The sequence below is a fragment of the Mirounga leonina genome, unplaced genomic scaffold (assembly GCF_011800145.1).
Source record: "Mirounga leonina isolate KUSES-001 unplaced genomic scaffold, KU_Mleo_1.0 Mir_242, whole genome shotgun sequence".
Classification (NCBI taxonomy): Eukaryota; Metazoa; Chordata; class Mammalia; order Carnivora; family Phocidae; genus Mirounga; species Mirounga leonina.
Window position 1 is genome coordinate 1,979,288 of NW_023270627.1, and position 24,346 is coordinate 2,003,633.

The 24,346-nt window shown below is 46.7% G+C and overlaps 1 protein-coding gene across 10 annotated transcripts in view; it reads right to left on the minus strand.

The window, feature by feature from the left end:
• Positions 1 to 1,538: 1,538 nt before the first annotated feature.
• The window catches only part of KIAA1217 (KIAA1217 ortholog), a 287,017-nt gene continuing 264,209 nt past the window's right edge, over positions 1,539 to 24,346 (minus strand). For 6 of the 10 annotated variants that reach the window (XM_035029501.1, XM_035029502.1, XM_035029500.1 and 3 more), the window contains 11 exons: positions 23,865 to 24,012; positions 20,969 to 21,416; positions 18,367 to 18,550; positions 14,606 to 14,769; positions 13,723 to 13,884; positions 10,466 to 10,585; positions 6,903 to 6,938; positions 6,672 to 6,749; positions 4,955 to 6,559; positions 4,318 to 4,440; positions 1,539 to 3,592 (listed from right to left, as the gene is read on the minus strand). In XM_035029501.1, coding sequence (XP_034885392.1) covers positions 3,092 to 3,592; positions 4,318 to 4,440; positions 4,955 to 6,559; positions 6,672 to 6,749; positions 6,903 to 6,938; positions 10,466 to 10,585; positions 13,723 to 13,884; positions 14,606 to 14,769; positions 18,367 to 18,550; positions 20,969 to 21,416; positions 23,865 to 24,012 — 3,569 coding nt within the window. In that variant the 3' untranslated portion in view covers positions 1,539 to 3,091. The remainder of the gene's footprint in view (positions 3,593 to 4,317; positions 4,441 to 4,954; positions 6,560 to 6,671; positions 6,750 to 6,902; positions 6,939 to 10,465; positions 10,586 to 13,722; positions 13,885 to 14,605; positions 14,770 to 18,366; positions 18,551 to 20,968; positions 21,417 to 23,864; positions 24,013 to 24,346) is intronic. The other 4 variants (XM_035029504.1, XM_035029503.1, XM_035029509.1 and 1 more) reach the window with 3 other exon arrangements.

The following is a 24,346-nucleotide window of genomic DNA, read 5'->3' on the forward strand; positions in this document are numbered from 1 at the left end:
AATGCTGCAGCACTATTAAAAGTTCTGTATTGTACCAGGGAGGGCCAAATGCCATCACCTCGGCGAACCACCTCTCCTCTGGACTCCTGCTGCCCACCGTTAGGTTCGTCTGACTTCTCCGCCTGCCCGTGTCTGTGCCATCCCCTCCACAACTAGATGGAAGCCTTTTAAGAGCAGGAACAGTGTCCAGTTATCAGTGTAGCAGTGATAAGGACAATAGTCCTAACCTTTATCGAGTGTGCATCTGTGTCAGGCTTTTTTTTCTTAATTTTTAAAAATATTTATTATTTTTTTTTTGGAGGGAGAGAGAGCATCTTAAGCACACTCCACACCCAATGTGGAGCTGGATGAGGGGTTCAATCCCATGACCCTGAGATCATGACCTGAACCAAGATCAAGAGTCGAACGCTTAGCCGTCTGAGCCACCCAGGCGCCCGTCAGGCTCTGTCTTAAGAATTTTCTACACATCGAATTTAATCTTCTCAACAATCCTATGAGGTAGGTTCTGTTATTTTTCTCCATTCACAGATGAGAAACTGAGGCATGCCCAAGGCTGCACAACCAGCACACAGCACGGGCTGATGGATTGTTGGATGAATCTGATAAGCCCCTATGGTTTATTTCTAAGAGTATTTTTTTCAGAGGGAACAATCTGTTAGTTGAATGATGAGCTTCAAAGATAATGTAGTGAGAGTCTAATAGTGGTTGAACAAAATCTGAAAACCTAGCAGTTCCTATCTAGCACCACCCATTTTAGCTGTTAAAGGAACCAAGGTGCCTTTCCGTTACGTGTTGTCAGAGGCAGCCCGCATACACCCGGACTCAGTTTCCCTCCAAGGTCCTGTGGAGGCAGGCGGCACTTTGCTGGGTCTCAGGGTTATGGCTGAGCTGTGTTGAGCTGTTCCTTACCCGGGGTACATGCCCCATCCTTCATGATGTCGGCTGCAATTGGCCATCCCCGGTATAGCCTTGCCAGCACTCTGGGAAGTCTGAGGGTAAACTGAGGATGGGAGCCACCACCTGTGGTTAGCTGCTCACAAAGAATTCTCAGCTTGTGCATACAGAGGAGCAAACGAACTGGTACGAGTCAGCTGGTTGCTGTATGTATTTTAACAGAGTTGTTGAGTTGTGATGGGACATGATTGAGGTGTTGCAACATTTTAGGCCTAAAAACTCTAAGATGACGACTTTCCCGAGCCCTCCCTGAGACCTGTGATTACAGTTAATAGGAGTAGAGACAGAATATGCTATTTCTGATGAAGGCATCCCAGCTCTGTACACTTGAAGCTGAGGACCACTAACAACCAGGTGCTGAAGTAATAATAATTTACCCTTTACATCAAACCAAGTTAAATATTTTGGAGGCAAAAAACAATAGGCAGCTCCCTGAGACTGTTCTTGTTTGTGATTCATAATTTTGGTGTTATTTGCATTAACTGTTCTTCCCATTTTTCAAATGAATACATGGAGTGTCATGTTGGCTCGCATGGGTCTCTCTACACCAACGATATTTTTTAGAATTGAGAACTCCAAAAGAAGATAGTGACAAAGATGGTTTATTTCTACTTTACTTCTACTAGAAATTAAAAAAGAGAAAGTAATATGAGCCCCTCTGGCCAATGAGGGTGAAAGCTTTGTCCCCAGGTTTGCTTTGTGGTAGGCAAGCCGTGGGTAAGCCGCAGAGACAAGGGTCAACAGGTTACACCAGAAGGCACCACGCTTGCAATGCATTTATCAGGAACTCATCATGACTCAGAAACCCAGTTCGTGTCCGGTTACACGTCACCGACAATGTCCTCAAAACCCAAACCATTTAACTCGGTGATAGTTTCATTTGTTCTCTGACTAGGAAGTAGTTCGAGGGACAAGGTACAAAAAAATAATAAGCATGCAGCCCTTTATTTAGTTTTGCAAAGTCTCTGCTTATAGTTCTGTATATTACATGACTGTGTTATACAAATACATTTATTTACAAAAAACACTCCAGCTGTGCAAACTCGTTGCTTTTTAAAAACGTACGGGGAGTCCCCATTTCTGCCCATCCCGAGATAGAGTTTTAAAGCATGCACAAAAATTAACTTTGGTGTGGGAAAACTACTCTGTGCTGTCACATCCAGTATTTCTGATGTCTATTTATATATGTACAAAAGTTGATCAGTTGACAGAACCGTACAGAAGTGTACATGTTAAAATCCACAATGCAATAGTGTGGGTTGCCAGGTCTCCGAAAACAAAGGAAGGGGTTCGATACTGCAAAGAAAGCAACTAGAGAATCCCAATATGTTAAAAAAGAAAAAAAAAAGAAAAAAAAAAAGGAAAGGAAGAGAAAAAAAGAGAACGAAAGAAAAGTAAAGAAAGCTCGCTTGCCTGGGCTGCAGATCATCATACCTAATTTTCATGGCAGTGCAACGGGATTGATAAACTGCCTTCTACACGCGCCTCTGGGTTGGCTTGTGCAGAAGTTCACGGGCATATTGTCTAGCACACTACTTTCACACGTACAATGCTATAGTATCAAAATGTTTTTGGCAAAAAGGATCTCGAAAGGAACCATGAAGTTTTGACAAAAATAGAAATCTGTAATAAAGCTAAATAACACTAAAATAAAAGGAAATATTATAGTATCTGTTTTACAATTTGTATAGTCACACTTGTGTATTTCTCTGTTCACATCTAGTCTCCGTAATGAAAAATATTTTTGTACAAAACATACTAAAATTCTGGAATCATACATGTTTTACATGCTGAATACATCTCCCCGCCCCCCACAGTCTCACACTCACCCTTCTTTCCTGCCAGCCACTCTTTTTGTAACACATGCTTACTTCATGTAACAGGTATCGAATATAGACAGTAAACACTGTGTAATTACAACAGCAACAAAGTAAAAAAAAAACAACAAAAAACAAACGAGCTTTACTGAAATCTATTCATCCAGTATTTAGCACATACTTAGCATTAAGCTTCAAACAGTACAGCAATATGATACATTCTCTTGTGAAAACAGTTGTTGAAGACTGTTGAAAAAAAAGAAAGATTTTTTTTTTTTTTTTTAATGTAACTCCGACTTGTGCCTAACAGGATTTGGCCTTTAAGAGGTTTCCTTTGCTGTGGATGGGGTGGCTTTGCTTGAACTTCCATTCTGTGCCTTGTAGCTGGTGAGGCCGGGTGTATGGATGGTCCTGATGCTCTTGGCACCTTGATTCAGTGACGTGGGGGAGGCGGGGGAGGGTGGGGAGGAGGAGGAGGAGGAGGAGGGAGGGGCTGCTCGGCCGTTTTGAGTCTGCAGCGAGAATGAGAGATGGTGGCCTTTACCTGCATGAGTGAGGCTCTGAAACTTTAAGGAGCCATTAGAGACAGAGGGGATGAGGGAGGCAGAGGGGGCGGATCGTCCTGTCTGGGGGCTGAGAGGGTTAGAAGTAACCGATGGTTTAGTAGTAGGTGGAATAGGCAAGTTAGAGCTGTCGCCACTAGCAGAGGGCAGAGAACTGCTTTTCCCAGAGCTGGGAGAAAGGGCTGGAATCTTAGAAGCAGGTAAGGAGGGGAAAGTAGGCTTACAGTCCCCACCAGCTTTCTTAGCACTTCCATTAGCCTGTGAATAAAGATGGCGGGAGACAGTTTGTCAGAGAGCTGGTAACACGATTGATCCACAGGGTCTGGCAACACAGCCCTTCTGAGAATCATTAAATCACAGAGACCAAACCAAACCGAACCAGTTCAAGGCCTGAGCTAAGTCCCGTTGTGCTGTACTGGACCTGGCAGAAACCCCTAAAGTACAGAGCGCAGGATGTGCAGAAGAGGGAGAAAAAGGAAGAACAGGTGTTGTTGGTGAGAACAGGCACATCATCCCACTCCCCGTTCCTGGGTGCTAGGCTGGCCATGCGTCTGGGTGGTTACGGGGGTGGGGGTGGGGCTGGGGCATCGTGATGGACAGTTAATGTGCCTCGAATGCAATGCAGTCAGCATATCCGTTAGTACTGGTGACTTTCAGGGCAGCTCAAGGACAGGTCTGTCTCGGTTTCCCAAGGGGTTCTGATGAACCACTCCCTTCACCAAAGAAAAGCCAATGGGCCTGGCACCTTGGTTAACAGTTAAACTTTGGAGTCACAAAGTGAAAGATGTTTTATTGTGAGCATGCAAAAGCGTGGTGGAAAGTTTAACAAAGGTTTTTTTAGACTTTCTTCATGCCCCAGATCCCAGATGTCTATGTAAACCATATCTTACAAAGAAAACACAAGATTTGGTATAAACTAAGTCAGCGACTTGCTTCTTAACTGCAATAGCGTCCATCCAAAATTGGGTTTAAGGTAAAACTACCTGACGATACTGGCGGGGATCCTGCAGTTTGGACGGCTTGCCAGGCTTGTCCAGGCTTCCGGGTCTGCTCTTGGAGCTCATGGGGACTGGCATCCTGCTCGTCTGCGGGGTCCCAGCGGAGCCCTGGGGGAAGGAGCAGCAGGGGGGGAGAGAAGGAGAAGCACATGAGTGGGTTATCGCCGAGGATCTCCCGCCGTGTGCAGAGAAGGTCAACGTGAGAAGCCATAGCCCTACATGCAGGACAGATCTAGGAGACGGACATCAGGAGACACCACTGGGGTTAATTTGAAGAATCAAACAGAATAAACTGCTCCACTACTGATCAAACGGATTTTAATGTGAGTATCAGAGCAATCATTTCAACAGCAAATGACCGGCCCAGCGTCCTTGCGTTTACCCAACACCAATCAGCAACAGAGGTAAAAAGAGGATCGATTAGCTGTTAGACACCTAGCTGTTGTTTTGAAAGTGAGGGAGAAAGTGTGAGAGAAAGGGATCGTGGCGAACAGACAAAAACAAAACACAATGAGCCACCTGAAAGGAAGCAAGTCAATCACAAGACACCTGTTGCTAATGGTGATTATGGCAGATGTAAGAAAGCAGCTGGGTCTTTTCACTTTCCGTCAGACCAAGATACCTTACGTGAAGCTGAAGGTACGGACGAGGGGGGCTCTGGGGCAGTGGGAGCTTCATCCAGAACTAGCAGGGAGCGGGGAGAGGCCTCTGGGGCTATGTGGGGTGAGCTTGCCACAGAATCTCTGTTGGGAGAGCATGAAGCATCAACCAGAGCTTTTGGACTCATTTCACTGATGGTCGTTTCAAGCTGTTTGATGGTTTGCTCCAGGCTGTCCAGGGTCCTGTAGGTGTTTTTCCGAATTTCATCAGTCCTGGAAATCAGAGCGGGGCTCTCTGGGCCGGGTGGCTCTGGTCTCCTAAGCATGCTTTTGGGGGTGTCTTCGGGTTGAGACCTAGCTACTTCAAATCGCCTGGCTTCCTTGTGCCGCTTCAGGGCGCCGTCCTCCTCCTCCTCCTCGTAGACCACCACCTGCAAAGTCTTCTTCCCCGTTTTGGTTCCTGTGCGAATCGCCTGAGTGAGAGCTGCCAGTTGCTTCTTAGGGAATTTGAACTTAAACTTCTTCTTGGGGTTTTCAAACTGGTCATCTGTCCCGTCGCCCTTGCTTTCTGAACTTGGAGAATCTGCTTGGCTGAACTTGCCCCACTCCCTTTTGTTCACTTCCTGTCCTCCTGATGTGTCAGCCTTGGCCGGCGGGCGGTGTCGCTGTAACTCACGGTCAGCCTGCCATGCCGGTCCGGGGCTGCCAGGGGCCATCTCCTCGGGGAACTTTCGGCAAGTATTGTTCTGGACCCCTGGGTCTCCATTTTCCTCTTCTTCCTCCTCCTCTATCTTTTCCTCTGTCATCATTCTCTCTAATTCCTCATCGCACTCCTCGAATATGGTCGAAAGTCTCTTATACGCGGACCGGATGTCCATGGGCTCGTCAAAGATGATGATAACTGGTTTCTTGTCCAGGCACACGACTGGCTCTTCGTTTTCAGTTCCTCCTTGTCTGGAAGTTGTCTCTTTTTTGGCATCAATATTAACCGTCTGTACATCTTCCCCCTTTTTGCTCACTATGTCTCGGACCTCCCCACTGGAGAGAACCTGGACCGCGGTTTTGGTAATCATGAAGGCAATGTTGTCGGGGGTCGCATTTTCCTCAGCGGGAGAACTTGGGGTCGACTCCCCGTCCTCGCTGAGGTTCACGTTCACATGCCGTGCCCCCTTGGGTCTCAGAACGACCTGGCCGAACTCTGTCATGGGAACCTCTTGATCTTGAGTTTTGATATCACACGGGCTCAATTCAGTTGACCTAGTGGGAGAGGGAAGGTCACACCTATCTGTATTTTCTGGTCCTTCTAGACTCATCATCTCCTTTGTCTTTCCATAATTCATCTTCTGATGCTCAGTGTCAGATATAGGGTGCGGTGGTCCTGAGCTCTTAGGTCCTTTGTTTATTTCAACTTCCGATGGACTAGTGCCAGGGTAGCTGGAGTTGACCTTAGACACATTTTTCTGGGAATAGTTTCTACTGTCTCTAAATAAACTCTTGTTGGATATGGAGTTTTCCTTCTTTTGGATGTCTGTTTTGTACTCTAAGGTTCTTGATGCATCAGAAATACCATTCCCCATTGCTATTTCCCACTTAGGATGGTCAAGAGGTGCTAGAGCCCCTGCAGTAACCTGAGAGGGACAACGGAGGAGGGAAACCACACACATTAATCAGAAATGGATCTGCAAGGGAAGGTAATTAATCTGCACGGTATCATTTGGAACACAGATCTGCTAAACTCACCTTTCGGGATTCCATTTGGGGGCCATTTTCATATTCAACATCAGATTTCCGTACGTCTTCATGGAATAATTCCAAATTCTGGTAGAATAGTGTAGGACATGTTACTCCACAAAACCACATCCCCCCAAGGTGGACCATCACTAAATTGTTCCTTTAATTTAATACTTCCAAACCATGCGGGCCAAGCACATTTGTTACACACTAGTCCAAAACCTATATAGCTCTGTTTACCTTGGGTTGCTTTGTTCTCCAACTTCCAAAAATGCCCTGTGTTTGCACAAGACGAAAATCTCAATTAGCAAAGTGTTTTAAGTATTTCGAATTCTGTGAGGGAGCAGTTAAGAGAATAAAGGGACCGATTCTGTATCAACACGTTCTCTTTCCAGCATCTGATTGTGAGCCTAGCAGAATCTAACACGGGAAGAGGGGTGTGTCGCTGTCGAAAGCACAGTATCTCGGCAGGCAGAAGATTCTCACTCTAATCCAGACCTGCTACTTCACTGTGTTACCTTCACTTTTCTGGGCCTCAGTTTTCTTGCTTATGAACCGAGGAACTAGACCAGGAGATTTTTCACGTCCCTTCCAGCTAGGTCTTTCAGTACTATCTCTGCTTCTCTTATGGAAATTGTCCTATAAGGACTCTGCATTTGTTGGGTGTGGTACTTGGAGATGAAAAAATACCCCATAATTATTCCCCGGTCAAAGGACAGACTGAAAAGGGACTTGCAGTTTTTTACTTGGACTCGCCACGTAACGTGTCACAACAGCCTTCAAACTAACAATACCCAAGGCGATCATCAAATCCAAATTCAGAATGGTAATGTTGCCAAAATGTCTAAACATTTCCAAAGCAGACACGTGAGACTAAAATGATGGTCGTGACATCGTAATTCAGCTTTTAGTCTCTAAATCCTCCGACATGGAGCGAAGGTCCATTTCTGAGGCTCTCACCAAGATTCAGGGCGTGAGAAGCCAGCGGTGAGGGCCGGGTGTGGACAGTGCTTGACCAGGCAGCGTGGCCTTTTCCGGCATGTGTGTGTCTGTCCCCTCGGGCCCTGCCGTGATACTAACACTAGCCGTGTCTCATCGTTTCCCAGGCACTGCTGCCTTCTCTTCTTGTTGCTGAAGCCCGAGAGGAAGAGGCGGTGATAGATGGAACACAATCCCAAGGAAGTTGTTTGGTTAAAGCAACGACACCATAACAAAGCACAATAACCAGGCCCCGCCAAAGTCAACCCCGAGCAATCCCACCACCCTGTTACAAATGGAAAGAGCATCCATACACCTTCAAGGAGTTAACACACAAACAACAGAGTCAGTATTAATCACATGGAAACGTCGTACAGGATACAAGATACGTTAGCCACCCAACACCTTCCTCTTTAACTTGCCCTCCTCCCGGTAAGGCCTCCAAATACGTGCAACGATTCAGCTGGTGTGCTTGAACAACGTCAGGTCTAATGTGGGATTTTAAACTTGGGTTATTAAACAACTAACACATCCAGTAAAAAGGTCTGAAGAAGAATAAATGAGGTCTTGAGCCCAAACATGGAGTTAGCATACCCTGCTAGGACTCGGGTGAGAAGTTAGCCATGAAATGGACAAGGAATTGACATGTGTTGGCCTCTGTTCTGATCGGTCCCAGCCCATGCCACACCCATTGTTAAGTATTTCAAATGTCACCCAGGAACATACGTATTTTAAAACGGATGTAGTAGCAGGCATACTCCGATGAAAGCCACTAAGATAAAGATGTCACAAGGGTACGTTTCACATGACCTGTCATTTTTGTCACTGGGCTAGAAAAAAGAATGAGTGTATCAAAGCAGGTGTATTAACTTTATCCAGGGTAGCTTGGTCACAAATGTCATGTAATCTCACAATGACATCTTAGATATGCTCTCAGATGGTCAAGACTCTGTGTAAAAGGTAAGTAAGCCTCTTAATATCTGCTTATAGGCCCTTAGATTTGGATTGTTCAGACAACTGTGTAGCAGGCTCAAAATGCATATGGGCAATAAACCAAAACCATCAGAGACATAGTTATAGGAAAATTGCATACAAGTGCAGTACTAGGCTAGCGCTTCATGATGATAGGAGAAAATTTTAAAGAAATATTTGATTTATAGGAGAGTAGATGAATAGACCACGGAGAGGTTAATAATGATACAAATTTGGGTACAAGTCCGATACTCATGGTTATTATGAAATAGGTCAATCTACTGAGTATAATGATCTACAATAAGCACTTACTACAGACCTGCTTATCTGATGAACTCGACTGAGATGAACGAAACCAGAAGGATATGGCTTTCTAATTGCAGGGCAAGAAATCTCATGCAACCTTTTCACCAATTAGCAAAATTCTACGAGACAATGATTGTCTCTAGAGGGATCTTCCAGAACTTCCTGGTTCCCAGGCAGCGTTTTGGCCAGAAACAGTCCCATTAGCCCAGGCATGCCCTGTGACCCCGGGTCTCCGAGGGCCTTTCATGAGCTGGTTTTAGTAAGGCCACGTAGGGCAATCCCACAGACTGAAAGAGCCATATATTTCCAATATGGTGTCATGGGTTCAATCCAAATTAACAGGAGATTTTCTTCATGAGAAAGAGTTATCAATAATAGTTTCATAACCTCTGCTGGTGCACAGAAATTCCCCCTCACCTGGCCTGTAACAGTGTTATATGTCAGTTATGTGGCAGATGTAGTTTGCAGGAGGCCTTGCGATGGCTGTGAGACAGGGAGCAGGAGGCCAGCCTCCTTGGCAGGGCCTCACGGCTGGGAGCTATAAGCCCCAGGACTGTATCTCTTGAAGGATTATGTTAGAACAGCCCTCTGACTTGGGATCCTCTATCTCCCATCACTGAGCTTTCTTATACAGGGACTGAGGTCGCCACCTGGTGTCGCTAGTAGGCTACACGGTGGCTGATTTGTTTGACTTTATCTAGGGGATGCTAGAACCTTCGATTTCTGAAATAAACGTTCCTGGCGAAAAATGCTAGGACTTGAGTTGGTCATGATAAGCTTTCAATCCTGGTGTGTAAACAGAGGCTTCCTTCAGATAAGATGGCTCTATATCCAAAAATCTAGATGCGACTTAAAGGGTTGACATTCAGACAATCAGGCCAACGTCCTTTCCCTTAGGTACTTAGGTAACGACAGCAAATTTTGTTTCAGAGCCTGGACATCTGTCTTGAAGCTATTAGGATGCCACAATGTATATTAGCCCTAAACCCAGACTGGACTTACTGTCTTGCAAGGTATAGTCTGAGAATGTGTAGTACTTAACAAAAATTCTGTCTGGCATTCTCGAACATGTGTGCAAATACACATGTGTAAGTTCCCATGAGGACACACCTGTGGATGGTGGCAGGCATACGGCTCTGCCGTGTGTTTTCTTCCCAGAATCCAAGGTTTGCAGCTACTTCTGATGTAGGTGGGTTGGACCTAGAAGACCTGTTAAAACTTAGAAAAAGTGCTACACACTCGGTCGATGTTTCTATTTTTTTCCTGGAGCTCTAGAAAAATCTTGCAAGGCGTACGTATACTCTTCGGTTTGGGAAGATAATGCCTAAAATGCTGCACAGACTATTGCGTGCTGTGTGCAGGAACACTGAGGTCACTGATTAATCTCTGATTAAACCTGAGGCTGTGTCTCCATTAGTTTAAAAAAAAAAAAAGGCGAGAGAAAAAAAGAGAGGGCATAGAAGGACAAACGCAGGAGTGGTGTTAGTGTCAGCGCAAGGAAAGAAGGACCATCGGCCTGGGTGGCAAATGTGTCACCACCACGTTACCTTCTTCTCCTTGGGTGGGACCGTGGCCCCCGGCCTAGTGTCTTTAACGTGACTGTCAGCCCGGCACTGCTCGGCATGACTGTTTGAATTTACATCCATAAAGGAACACTTCTGGAATGCCTGAGGGATTAAAATACTGAGGTTAACGGGGATCCAGGTGCAGGGAGGAGGAAGGAGGGAAGAGGCAGAGTCCAGAGACATGGAGACCTGAGCCCAGGCCTGCATGCAGGTCACACGGGGGCCAGGGAGGCAGCGTCTGCGAAAGGGGCTCCGCATTTGGGCCTCAGGCAGCAAAGCTGAATGCTGAGCCAGGGGCAAAGGCTTCCTATGTGTCCCGGTAGGATTAATGGACAGAAGCCTTGAAAGGAATGCCCTTTCTTCCAGAACCTGATTTACATGTAGTAGGGCTTCTTGCTTTGACCTTTAAAAAATGTTGAATATGTAAATGAATTAAGACAAGAAGCTATCTTTCTTTTTTCTCGGTCATTTTCTTTCTTTTCTTCTTCTTTTTTTTAACCAGCTTTCTTGAGGTCAGAGAAAAAAGGGCACAAGATATTGCAAACCTCTCAATCGTACATCAAAAGTAATCCTTACCAATTCACTGTCTGCCGTAGTAAGGGACACCCATCCTCTGAGGGGTTCTGAAGTGCATTAGAATAAAGTGATGATGCCCTTTAGCACCCGGGGGGATTCTGAGCAGCCTCGGGGTTGCCCGAGCCTCTAGCCCTGTCTCTGAAAACTATCAGGTTTGGTTCTTAGGAACCCACGCCGGCTCATGTGAACATGGGGTGAGGGAGGCCAGTTCTCAGATGGACAGAAAGCATAGACTGTGTCTCTGGGGCAGAGAGTGGGAGGGACAATACGATCGTGAAAGCAAGAAAGATGAAGGACCCCAGCGTCCAGCTTCTTGAAATCAGTGGTTCTCAACTCAACTACATGTCACCTTGTTAAAAAACAATTCTGTTACCCAGGCATCACCCAGAGAATAATTCATTCAGAATTCATTCAGAGGCTCTTTTTTCTTTTTTAAAACACTCCCCCAGATAATTCGAATGTGCACCTGGGACTAAAGACCAGTTATTTAAACGAAAAAAATCCCAAATGATTGCATCATATTTTCTTAATGTCAAGTATGCTCCTTTGGAAAGAGCTCTGTAGGCAGAAAGAATAACCCATGCCCGCACCAAGTTGACCATTTCAGGACGGGTCCTAAAATACAAATGAAGGTGATGCCTGGGGCCTTGCCGGCCTGCTCTCCCCCTACTCCTCCACTCACTCCCCGTGCCTGAAGTGCTGGCTCCCCCTTGCAGTCCCTCAGACACCCCAGTCCTTGCTGGCCCTGGAGATGCCCACTAAAGCCACTCGCCATCTCCACTGGGCTGTCAGACCCTGGACTTGGGAGCCTGTGGCTTCTTCTGATGCCTGGTACTCTGGAGCAGGCAGGTGCCCCACAGTTTCATTCTGGAGGTCGCACCTGCTCCTTGTCCTGCCTCGGGGCATCGAAGTCCAGAGCCTGCGGCTGACCTTCTGGGGCAGCAGGTTGGGTCCCTGCCCCCCGCAGGAGAGCTGCCTGGCTTTGGCTAAGTTAGGCTTAGAGCACTTTATTCACCAGTATTACCTAACCACCAATACTACAACAAGGAGCCAAATACTCCAGCCTCTGAAAACTTTCAGTCAAAGAAAGCATCCGCGGTATGTAGGCCTCAGTGGAGGGAAATGTTCTCAAGCCAAGAGCTCTAAGAAGCTGGAACAAATAGATGACTTCTGATTGGGGGCTAGTGCAGGATTATTCACGAGCCTAAAGTCTCTGCTCCTTGGATTAGTAGTGACTGCTCACCTTGCGGGGATTTAAAATCATCTGGTGCTTTGTCATCCATTTGAACCAAACTGGGCCATGATCAATTCTTACCACGCTTTGGGGCAGATGCTACAATGAATGGTCCCAGAACCTGCCTCCACATCTTTGGGCAAGGCCTGATCCCCCAACAACCAGCAGGCTTGTCATTGCCAGTGTCCTCAGCCAGGGGGTCCTCACTGGATCACTGAGTGACGGACACCTCCACGCTCTCAACTGTTGCATGTGTCCCTAACCTTAGCAATCTATGGTTCTTACGAATGACACTCTCTAACCATTCGGAACACCTGTCTGCAAGCTGATTGGTGGGAAGGATGTCCCAGGCCAGTTTGGGAGTTTTAGTGAGGCTCGGAAGGACTCACCCATATTCATAAATCAACCTAGCAGCCCTGTGAATCCAAACAGCCCAATTTTGGCAGTTACCACCAAGGAAGGCAAAACAGAACTGCCGTGGTAGAAATGACACGGTTTGCAAGTCTCTCTACTCCACGTGAAGAATGCAGATCTGTGGGGCCTTCACAAAACCATGAGTACACTGGTGAACAGGCAACATGTTTTGGAACCCCATGTGGTTGTGGCCTGACCACCTGGCCATCCGAAGGGGGGGGAAAATCCTACAATAAGTATGGGTCAAAGTGAAATATTCTACGAACAGACTTTAGTCTGGGAATTGCGCATATGTCTCTGGTTTGAAAAGTTCTTAGAACGTACAGCCAAGGTAGATTCACAGCCATGATTTGAATGTGGGATAAGCTTTGAGTCTAGTTTCTGTACCCCATCCTTAATCCTATGGATGGACTCTGTCAGTTAGTTAAAAAATAAAAATCCAACACTAATACATAAAGTATCATTTCTCAAACAGGCCAAAGAAAATGGGAATCATTCAACTTGTCAGAATATTTGAAAAGATGACACTGACACCGAATGCGAGCCTGGTATGGAGAGCAGAAGGCCTAAGGGCAGCCATTCGAGTATTAAAACCAAAGGATGGGACCCCACCTGAAGTGGGCCTTAGTCAGTCCTTATGAAGACAAGACAATGGCTGGTATTTCTGATCCCTGTCTTAATTGCTTGTGAAATGAAGCCGAGTATTAAGACTAAAAGCAAGGAAAGCAAATCCTCTCAGCCAGAGCTAGGAAAACTTGCAATTGATCTTCTGTATAAACTTCCCGAGCTGTTTTGTGAAATGATCATTCCTTACACATGTCATGAGGTACCCCGAGAGCCTAGTTCAGTGCCATCTTGGAAAAGTGGAAGCCAAGGCCAGAAGATGCAGCTTTGGGGGCCTAAGTCCAAAGGCTCCTGGCCAACCCTCTCTAGCTAATGAATCTGTGACAGACACAGCCAGAGAGTCCTAGATATGAAGGCAAGGAGCCATAGTCAAGTCACCTCATCCACGTACCTGGAGTTCTGCCATTATTTTGTCTCCTTCCTCTTCTTCCTCCTCATCCTTTGAGGAGGAGGTAATGACTGATGGTGGGAATGGGGTCCAGGCAGAAGCAGGCTCCTCTGGACATTTTGTGGCTCTAGCCTGGGGGCTTGGTACAGCATCTTCACTGCTCGCCTGTGGAAGATTCAAATCACAGATACTGGCTTAACACCTGCAGGTGCTGGTGAAAAGAGGGCCAGATCATGAGAACACACGTTCCCTTACTGTCTGGTGCGTTGGCTTCCTAACTCTTCAAATCGAGTTCAAAGACGATAATATCCCCTTGCATTTAGTTTGGGTTTTTCGTTCGTACAAGTTGTCATTTTGGTGAATAGATGGAAGATTTTTAATAAAACTGTAACTACTCAACATTCGGTGCCTTTAAGAAAGGCCCGCCCATGTGACATCTCCTCAGAAATTGTATTTCACATTTAGCACAAAAGACAGAACTTGCCAAGTGAAGTGGAAGCGGAAGCTCATCGAGCATCTTTCTGTGCAGACTCTCACACCTATGTTAGCTAATCTCACTTAGCTTTGTAAGATGGTCTTTCTTTGGCTTCCTCTTCACCCCTCATTTTCAATCTTATGCCGCCTTGCTGGGGAAGTAGCTTGTGATTTGCATTTTACATTGTTGCAGCTAGAAGTCAAGTAAGGATAAAGCTCGTAGTGCTGAGTCTAGTCCAATAACACCAGCTGACATTTTCCCATCTGTGGGGCCTTCCTGTGATGTAGCTTAGTCAATTCTCTCCTTTTCTGCCTTACTACTTGTTGTGTTCTAAAGGAGAATAGAGAGAACCTTGTCTAAGGGTATCATTTGAATCCAGAGACCAGTTTACCAGTGCTTAACCCATCAGACCTTAGCGGTGGTGTTCTCCTTCCTGCTGGTGTAGACCACGTCGCCGGACCTCGTGGTGGTGAGCCCTGATCCTGGCAGGTAGCTCCGCCGAGGGGGCGGGGGAGGAGGAGGTGGGGACTTACCCCCCAGCTTGTCCAAGTCTTGTTCTGGATTTGGAGAGTCTTCTGGAAAACAGGGTATCATTGAAAAATAATATCTTTGCAAGATAACGTCCAGAACAGTGTATTTCTAGAAACTCGATGTAATCTGACTTAAACATTTCTCTAGTCTCTCCCTAGTGTGATGATTAAAGGTATGGACCCTGAAGCCTGACTGACTTGAAATCTCAGAAAGATCCTGCACAAGTTAACTAACTTCTCTCTGCCTTGGTTTTCTCATCTGTTAAATGGGTATTACTATGATCTTCTCCACTGGGGTGCTGTGAGGATGAAATAACTTAATATACGCGAAGCATTTGGAACCATGCTTACTGGCTTATTGTAAATGCAATGCAAGTACAAGCTATCCTTATTCAACAAAAAATCTGGGTATTACTTGGAGAGATGAAATATTGGAGCCTAAAGACAAATCCAGGGGTACCTGGGTGGCTCATTCAGTTAAGCAGCCGACTCTTGGTTTTGGCTCAGGTCGTGATCTCAGGGTTGTGGGATTGAGCCCCACATCGGGCTCTGCACTCAGCGTGAAGTTTATTTGTCCCTTTCCCTCTGCTCCTCCTGCTCCCTATCTCCAAAATAAATAAATAAAATCTTAAAAAAAAGACCAATCCAGAGCCCCCTGCATAGCCTCTAAAGCCTCCGTCCCTCAAGTCTGAAACACAGTGTGAGCAGGAGGGGTTGGAGCAGGGGATGCTAGAAGAATCTGGCCACAGAAGGGCCAGAAGGCAAGTGGGAGGCAGATGGAACAGAAAACGAAGTCAGGGAGAAAGTGGATTTTTGGTCATAGTTGTGTGATTGGAAACGGTTCTTTGCTAACGAAAGGAGGCAGTAAACACAGAGCTGCAGAAGTATAAATTAGGATAGACACCAAAGATTAGAAAATGCAGATATCTGCTTAGCGTTCTTCAGAAAACTGCCCCCAAAAGGCACTTAATAAAATTTAAACAGTGGGCCCCATTCCTGCCTTTATCAATATTCCTCACCTCTGCCCTTCACCAGCACTCAACCCAAGAGCTCCCTAAAGCGGGAGAGCCAGGAATTCACGGTCCGGAGCTTCCAAGTGGGCTTTGCCCCAGCTCTCTCTAACAAGGTGCCCTCCCTGGAATGTGCTTGTCTCTTCTGAGCAACCTAATCAGAGCTGTTTGAGGAGTTTCTACTTAAAATTATAATAAGGATGTGGGTAAATCATCGGGGTGAAATGCCCACGATTACGTGTAGTGGCCGGTTTTAGTCTCATGCCTGAGGGTGCCGGTTACAAGGCCCAAGCAGCACTGGGCCACCTGGCTGGTGCCTAAGCCAGCAGCCTAGCCTGGGGATGGCCTCGTCAGCTTTGTGGGTCCCTCCAGGGACTGGCACAGCCTGATGGGCCCTGCAGGTGGGCCCAGGTCTCCTCTCCTGTGTAATGACAAAGACTGCCTCTTTGTTTTTGTTGTTGTTGTTGTTGGTTTTGGTTTTGTTTTGTTTTTTAAAGATTTTACTTATTTATTTGCGAGAGAGAGAAATATCGAGAGAGAGAGAGCACGAGCAGGGGGGAGAGGGAGAAGCAGGCTCACTGCTGAACAGGGAGCCCGATGCAGACTCGATCCTGGGATCATGACCTGAGCTGAAGGCCAACGCTTAACCTAACACTGAGCCACCCAGGGGCCCCCAAAAGACTGCCTCTTTGACCAGCTTTGGTGAGGCTCCTCTGAGCCCTTTTCTCCATTAGGCTTTGCCCTTGGTCGGCTCAGCCCAGTTTTAGCAAAGAATTCTACTAAGTCAATATAGCAAGAATCCCCCGTTCTTGACATCTGACTGGGTTCTTCATTCCCCACCCTGGACATCCAAGCCTTTAGCAAGAACCTCCCTATCCTTGATATGCTGCATTCAGAGTCGAGTTCAATTTCTCACCCACTGCAATGGTCTTGAATCAAGTCTTCCTTGCTCTTTTTAACACATAGCTCTGAGAATAATTTTTCTTTAACACAGAATGAGGCTATAGTCCCTAAAACTTTCTACTGATGTTTAGGAGCTCTTGGTCCATCCCCTTTATCGAAGTAGTCAGTGCACACAAGAGGAAATACAAAAAAGTTTTTTTTTAAACCTTCAGTGTAGAATTTTACCTCATTAGTAAACACAAATAAAAAAAATAACATCCATGCCAAATAAGTAAAAATGATAGAAACCAACATTTGCAGGTAACGGCTTGTACCCTTATGCATTTCTGGTAGCCTGTACATTAGTGGACTCTTTCTGACAAGAAATCAGGCCACGTGTTAAAAAAACAAAAAACAAGGGCATCTGGCTGGCTCCGTCAGTGGAGCGTGCGACTCTTGATCTCAGGGTCATGAGTTCAAGCCCCACGCTGGGTGTAGGGTTTACTTAAAAATAAAAACAAAAAGAACAACAAGAACATTTTAACTGAGTGAAAAATACTTTGGAGACTAATTTTTTAAAAATACTTCATGCAATTTTTTTTTAATCTGAAGGAATAAGAAGCCCAAACGCGGTAAATTAACAAAATGTAGTGTTATTATTTTTGCTGTATAATCATGGAGAAGGAACAGTTCTAATTTATAACGATTTTTATAATTTACTTGTGATTCTAAAACATCCAGGGACTATCTGACAAAATTAATAATGGGAAGAGCCAGATTAGGCCAGATAGAAATGGAAGGGGGGAGATCCTTACCCATGAGAAATTCCTCACGGGAACTCTGGGAGAAAAGCTGTCTTGGGGAGAGCAGAGCCGCCCCTCCCAGGCCCCCTCGTTCCCGGGCACATGCTGCTTCACCCTCCAGGTCCCTAAACAGGCCTCACACAGCCAGCAGGTGGGGAAAGGAGGTAGAAAAACTTAGCGTGGACTGATGGGGAGAGTTTCCATGACTGGGATGTTAGAGCAGCTTTGGGGAAGGAAAACCTGAGACAGGGTTTCAGTGGTTGTAAACTGTATCTACTTTCATGTTCCTGGACATGCAAGTCAGGATGGCGATTCCTTTTCAAATTAATTTTAGTTCCTGGACAAGGCGTCAGTGAATGTGGCTCCGAGACACTGGGCTGCAATAAAATCGTGTCTTTGTACACAGCTCTGAAATCAGAGTAAGGCGTGGTGCTTGTTGGTTGGAGATTTAGTAGGCTGGGTTTTCTAACAGTTATTTTATGTTATTAGTGACACATCGATGCTTAACTTCCATAGTTTAGTTGGTTCAATATACAATCTAATAATTTTGATTTTAAAAATGCCATTTTGCCTTATGATCTACTATCCCCTTGGGAGCTCATAAAGGCTGGTTTTTTCTTCCTGCAGCACATGAAAAGCTCTTACTTTAAATGCAGCCCTCACAGTCTCCCAGCTGGTGCTGTGAAGTGTCATAAATTCATAGGAAATGTAGAAGCTAGGGATCTAAATTCTACCTTACTGGGCATTACTCTCGTGCCCTAACGCAGAACACAGTTTCCCTACTATGGTTTTGGTGAAAAAGTAAGAGTGAGAATCTAGTGATACCTGAGGATTTGTGCTTCCAGTTTCACAATTTTATAAAATTCTTGAGAAGTGAGGGATTGGTCCTGTCGGCCAGCATGTGCTTAAGTGGGCAGCCAGCCTGCTCAGTTGGGTGAGCACCTCACCTGAAAGTTCGAGCTTGTCTCCTGGGGCATCACCCTTTGTTTGCGGGCCCAAGGCTGGTGGCATCTCCAGGTTTGGAATTGACTTCATGATATTGGCCTGAGCTTCTTCTAGTAGCTTCTCAAACTCTTTCCCGTTATAGTGGTCCAGATTTTGCCTTTTCTCTTCCCATTTCCTTTCTGCTTTCTGAAAGAAAATTGCAAGTGAAGAAAGTTTAGCATCCAGAGGGAAAGCTAATTAGGGATTTCATGTTGGTGTAGGGGGAGGTGTGACACAGGTAAAATGTTGATAAAATAAGGCTCTGGTGTGCGTGCTGAGGGACATTTTTGTACCTCAGACAAACCTGCCTCTGTGCTCGCTGCCACGTAAGCCCAAGTGATTGATATTCATTCACAGAGAAGCAAGCTCAGAAACCCAAATTCATTCATTAACTGATTATTGAGCATTTATTGCTACTTTCCCAATAGTAGTAAAAAGGACACAGGGATATGCTTTCAAAAGTATGCATCCCATAACCAAGTTTCTGTTCGTGAAACTGAGTTTTCATCATAGAGGAGATGTGCAAACGGACAAGAACAAAACCAAAACATTCATTGGGAACAAAGACTCCTACACCTCCAGTCCACGTTTGCCTAAGAATTGCTATATGGCCTCTGGGTCAAACGTTCTTACATGTAAAATGGGGGTTATTTAGATTACCTCTAAGCTCCACCAAGTTCTACAGTAGGGAGAAATACATGAAATGCATTTTTGAATACCTGTACATTTTTGAAAAGAACATTTTCCTGTGATTCTAGGGTAGCACAGGAATCATTCCAGATGGGCCGCGGGGAAATCTGCAGCAGGATTACTAGGACCCCACAATGTAAGAATGGGAAAAGACAGAGGAGATCGCTTTCTTAGCACACTTTACACAGGAGATGCGAGGGCCCAGGGAGACGAGGATTTGTCCAAAGAGTCACGCTGTGTAAACCCGAGTCTCCACCATCACCATCCTTACCAACCCCTCCTCTGCTTTCTTTGTCCTTCCTAGCATTTATTATTGTCTGGCATACACTGGTTCTCGATCTCTCCCTACAAGCAGGTACGTTTCTTGAAAGCACGGGCTTTGTCCCTTCAGTTCACTGCCTGCCCCAGAGCCTGTAGGGACCTGGTTGTGAAGGAAGCTCCCCCTCATTCGTCAGCAATGGAGTGGGCAGAAAGGCCCAGGCCTCCTTTCTGCAGATTGGGGCATTTTTAGAGATGACTCGCAAGTCGAAACTTAAAATACACACACATCAATGATAACTGTGCCCAGTGGGTTCTCAATAGATATTTGTTAAATAAACGGGTCCATCATTTCCATATGGACACATATGAAGGGGCAGATCCACTCATTCTCAGGGGGAAACAGGTTTCCAGGCTGCGCCCCTGCCCTGTGGGGCAGGAGAGGATCGAATCGTCATCAGGCAATCACATTTCACCCCTCCTGTGAGATGCATTTTGTGAGTGGCTGGCTTGGATTAGGGCATAGCTATGACTTGGGAGCAGGCAGAAGCTACCTAGCGTTCAGAGGCCCGGTTGCCAGGACCGCGGCCATGGCCATTTGAAGAGGTTATTTTTCTCTTGAGACCTGCATTATCCACTGCCGACCTGTGAGAGAGGCAGGAGGGTCAGGGCCAGGGTCTGGGGTAAGGAGTGGAGGACACAAGGGGGCAGGAGGAAGGGGGAAGCAAGCTGTGCTCCTCGGGCATGGACACCAGCTCTTAGATAAAAAGAATCTTTAAAAACATGGCCTGTTTTCTGTTCTGTGACGTTAAGGCCTAGTTTTCTCTTTCCATTTTGACAGTCTCTGCCTTTCATCCCGAGACTAGGCTAACTACTTTCTATCCCGCACCCTTAATCCTAGACCCACCTCCTAATCAAGTCTGTACATTGTTTCAGAGTGATTTTCTCAAGATGCTATTTTTTATCACCGGTCCAAGCAGCAACATTTTTCTGGATGCCCACACCATGACCCTGAGGCATCTCGGACTGCCCTGCAGCTTGTCTTGCCAGGTTCCTCTGCCCCGTCTTGTTCCCATTACACAGGTTTCCTCGTGTCTCCCTTTGCTCCAGCTGTCCTCTGCCCCAGCCCGCCCTCACCACCCTGCTCGGCTCACCCAGAGTCTACTGATTTTCCGAGACCACTGGCAAACCCTCCGCGGGCCTGCATGCGCTGGCTGGGGAGCACTGACTCACACTTCTCCCCAACTGCACGTTCCCTGACATCCTGCTGTAACTCAAAATCAGTGATCATGGGAGAATACACCACAGAAATGGGCAAATTCTACAAATCAGGGCGTTTTCCCCCCCAGAGAGCCGGTGGTTAAACACTTCCCAGCATAGCGGGGCCTCACCTTCCTACCCTTCTTGAAATCCGATGACCTTTCTCTTAATCTGGCCACTGAAACCCATTTATAGGGCTATCTTTGAGATACATGTTTATATATATTTGACAAAAATCTATCTTTGATACATATACACGTATATGTATTATCTTTACAATCAGACGATAAATCTTCAAGGGAAAGGACCAGGTGTTATTCCTTTATGGGGCTACGAGAAAGGGAAATAGGACCCTACCTCAATAGACACTGCCCTATTCTTGGCACTCACGCTGTGGATTTCCTCGATGAACAAGCTCTGCGTGGTGGAACCGTTCATGGGCGTCTGTGGGGACTGTGGAGCCTGAGCTGACGGCAGAGCGGAGGTCCCTTCCTGAGTGGTGGCTGGAGGGCTGGCCGGGTGGGGACCGGTCCCTGCAGGCAAGTGGTGAGCCGGGTTCAGCAGGGCGGCCGAGAGCTGGGAGGGCTGGATGAGCACAGGAGAGCTCTGTGCGTGGTGAATTGTCAAGGGCACCACTTCCGACTTCACGTCGCCGGGGACTCCTGCCACGGGGAGGGGCTGGCCTGAGGCGTGGGGTGCCTCCTCCTGGTTCTTCAGGACTTCGGCGGCCGTGGCCTTCTCCATCGCCACATACTGAGCGGCCTGGGACGCATCTGTACCTTTCAAGAGCCCGTCGGTGACGTGTCTGGGAGAAACCAGGCACAGCAACATTAACTCTTAAAGTGGGTAGCTTGCATTTTATTTTTATGGCATAAACTCGAACGCTGTGTTATCCCAAACCCAGGCAAGCTATTCTTGCAAAATTAAGATGTTCAAAAACCCAGAGTTGCAGCTCAGGGTTGGGGGTTTCCATAGCAACTTCCTAATGCCCTCCAGCTGCCTCCCAGCTGGCTCTGATAGCTGCGTTCTCAGTCCTTCCCTCGCGAGATGGTCTGTCTCTTGCTTTCCACTAGCGTGGTCTTGCCCAGCCGGATGCCGTCCTGTCACCATTTGTGTGGTGGGGCACAGTGAACATGGGGCTCTAACAATAACTCCTGTACCCAATCCTGGCTGAACAGCCCCTCAGAGAGGCTCACTTCCAACCCCCCAAACTTCCTGAGCCCTCCACGTTCTCCTCCTTGCACTGCCGAAGCCCCGGGGAGGGCAGTTCATACAACTGAGCCTTGAAAAGCGTGGGGCTTAGGGGTCCTGACCCCCTACACAGTTGAAAATCCACGTGGAACTTTCGTTGCCCCCAAAAATCTTTTTTTTTTTTTAAAGATTTTATTTATTTATTTGAGAGAGAGAGAATGAGAGACAGAGAGCATGAGAGGGAGGAAGGTCAGAGGGAGAAGCAGACTCCCTGCCGAGCAGGGAGCCCGATGTGGGACTCAATCCCGGGACTCCAGGATCATGACCTGAGCCGAAGGCAGTCGCTCAACCAACTGAGCCACCCAGGCGCCCCCCAAAAATCTTAACTGCGAATAGCCTACTGTTGACGAGAAGCCTTACCTACATCATAAACAGTTGATTCACATATATTTTGTATGTTATCACTGTATTCTTACAATAAAGAGAGAAAAGAAAATATTAAGAAAATCACAAGGAAAAGAAAACACATTTAGAGTACTGCCCTGTATTTATCGAAAAAAATTCCTACACAAGCAGACCCGTGCAGTTCAAACCCGAGTTGTTCAAGGGGCAACTGTGTTCTAATTCCTTGTGCCTGCTCATCATGTCGCTCAGCCTTGTGTGATCAGGCTTCCCCACCAGGACTCAACCTCGCCTTTCTGCAAGGTCAACAGTGACTTCAAATCTAGCAGCTGGGTTGGTCCTCATCCTCCTCTGCTTTTTGGGGTCATTTGATGCTATTTGTCGATTTCCACCCATGGTGCAGTGGAAAGGACATGGCTTTGGGGTCAGCCAGACCTGTGCCTGAATGTCATCAGTCCTGCCATGTTCTGGCTATGATGTTGGGAACCTTACCTTTCTGAGCCTCAGACAGTTTGCTATAGAGTGTAATAATGATTAGAACGAGGGCAGGAGGATGAGAATGCTTCCTAATGCCTTCCTCGGGGGTTACTGTTAGGATCAATGTAGTTATATGTCAGACAATGTCAAACTTGACCGATAATCTTTAATCGGTGCCTCGTTTTCTTATTAAATGTTCTCTCTCGATGGGGTGACTGGGTGATAGACACTGGGGAGGGTGTGTGCTCTGGTAAGCGCTGTGAATTGTGCAAGACTGTTGAATCTCAGATCTGTACCTCTGAAACAAATAATGCAATATATGTTAAGGGAAAAAAAAGAAGAAGAAGAAGGTAGCGGGAGGGGAAGAATGAAGCGGGGGAAATCGTAGGGGTAGACGAACCATGAGAGACGATGGACTCTGAAAAACAGGGTTCTAGAGGGGAGGGGGGTGGGAGGATGGGTTAGCCTGGTGGTGGGTATTGAGGAGGGCACATTCTGCATGGAGCACTGGGTGTTATGCACAAACAATGAATCATGGAACACTTCATCTAAAACTAATGATGTAATGTATGGGGATTAACATAAGAATAAAAAAAAAGTAAAAAAAAATGTTCTCTCTCTCTTCTTTGTTTTGAAAAGAAGACATTGCATTTAGTGACTCTCCTCTGCTACTCACTTCTGTTTCTTTTACCGACGCTGGATCAGTGAAACATCCCCAAGGATCTGTTCCCCCCTTTCTGTCTCATGCCCTCTCCTTCACTGCCACCAGTCATCTTCATGAAGATTTAGAACTTCCAGTTCTAAATCTCTCCTCCCACCTGCCACACCCCCCCCGCCCCCGAGTTAGGCAGCACCCCGTCCCTGATGCCATCTCTTGAACTACGGTGCGCATTTCTCCTTCTAACTGAAGGCACCTGTGCTCCTGAAGTGAAGATGGCTAGTAAAATACTGTGATCCATTCTTCAACTTTAAAGTGTTCCTGAAAAGAACCACCTTCTAATGATTTTTTTTTAAAGAAACGTTTACTAAGTTTACTAATCTTAAGCTCTAGGCTGTGCCCATCGCAGCCAGCCTGTGTTGAAGAATCAGGACCTCCAGTCATAGTGCAAAAGAATATTTGGGGTGGAAGGAGTCGCTGTCTCTCCTCAGGACGTTTCCCCACCCCCAGGGGAGGCCCGGTTACCTCCGCAACATGGTCAAGGTGTCGGTCATGCTCCGCACCCTCTGCAGGAGACTGTCCAGCCTGTGGGGCTCCTCCTTCAGGAACCGCACGGCCTCCACTTCTATGCGCAAGATGGCTCGCATCTTGTTTTGTAAGGTTGGAAATTCTCCTGCAGGCCAAGAACAGATGGTGAGTTGTAGGAGAAGAAGCAGAACGAGGAGCCCCCACCCCGCATGCACACTGGATAGGCTTGGAGGCGTGGGGTTCACTGGCCACCGTGCTCCACACACATCTTCAGGAGGCAGACACCTGTCAGACAGAGCTGGGTTCCAGGTGACCTCGGGCAAGGGCAGGGGTCCTCTGCACCTCATTTCCTGTCTGCATATTTGGGATAAAGGCAACTATCCCTTAGGGTCATTTGTAATGAATTTGGCACCTGGCACATTGAAAGAGCCCAGTGGAAAAAAACTGTCATTAGTATCGTTTAATCCTAAGTCTCCCAG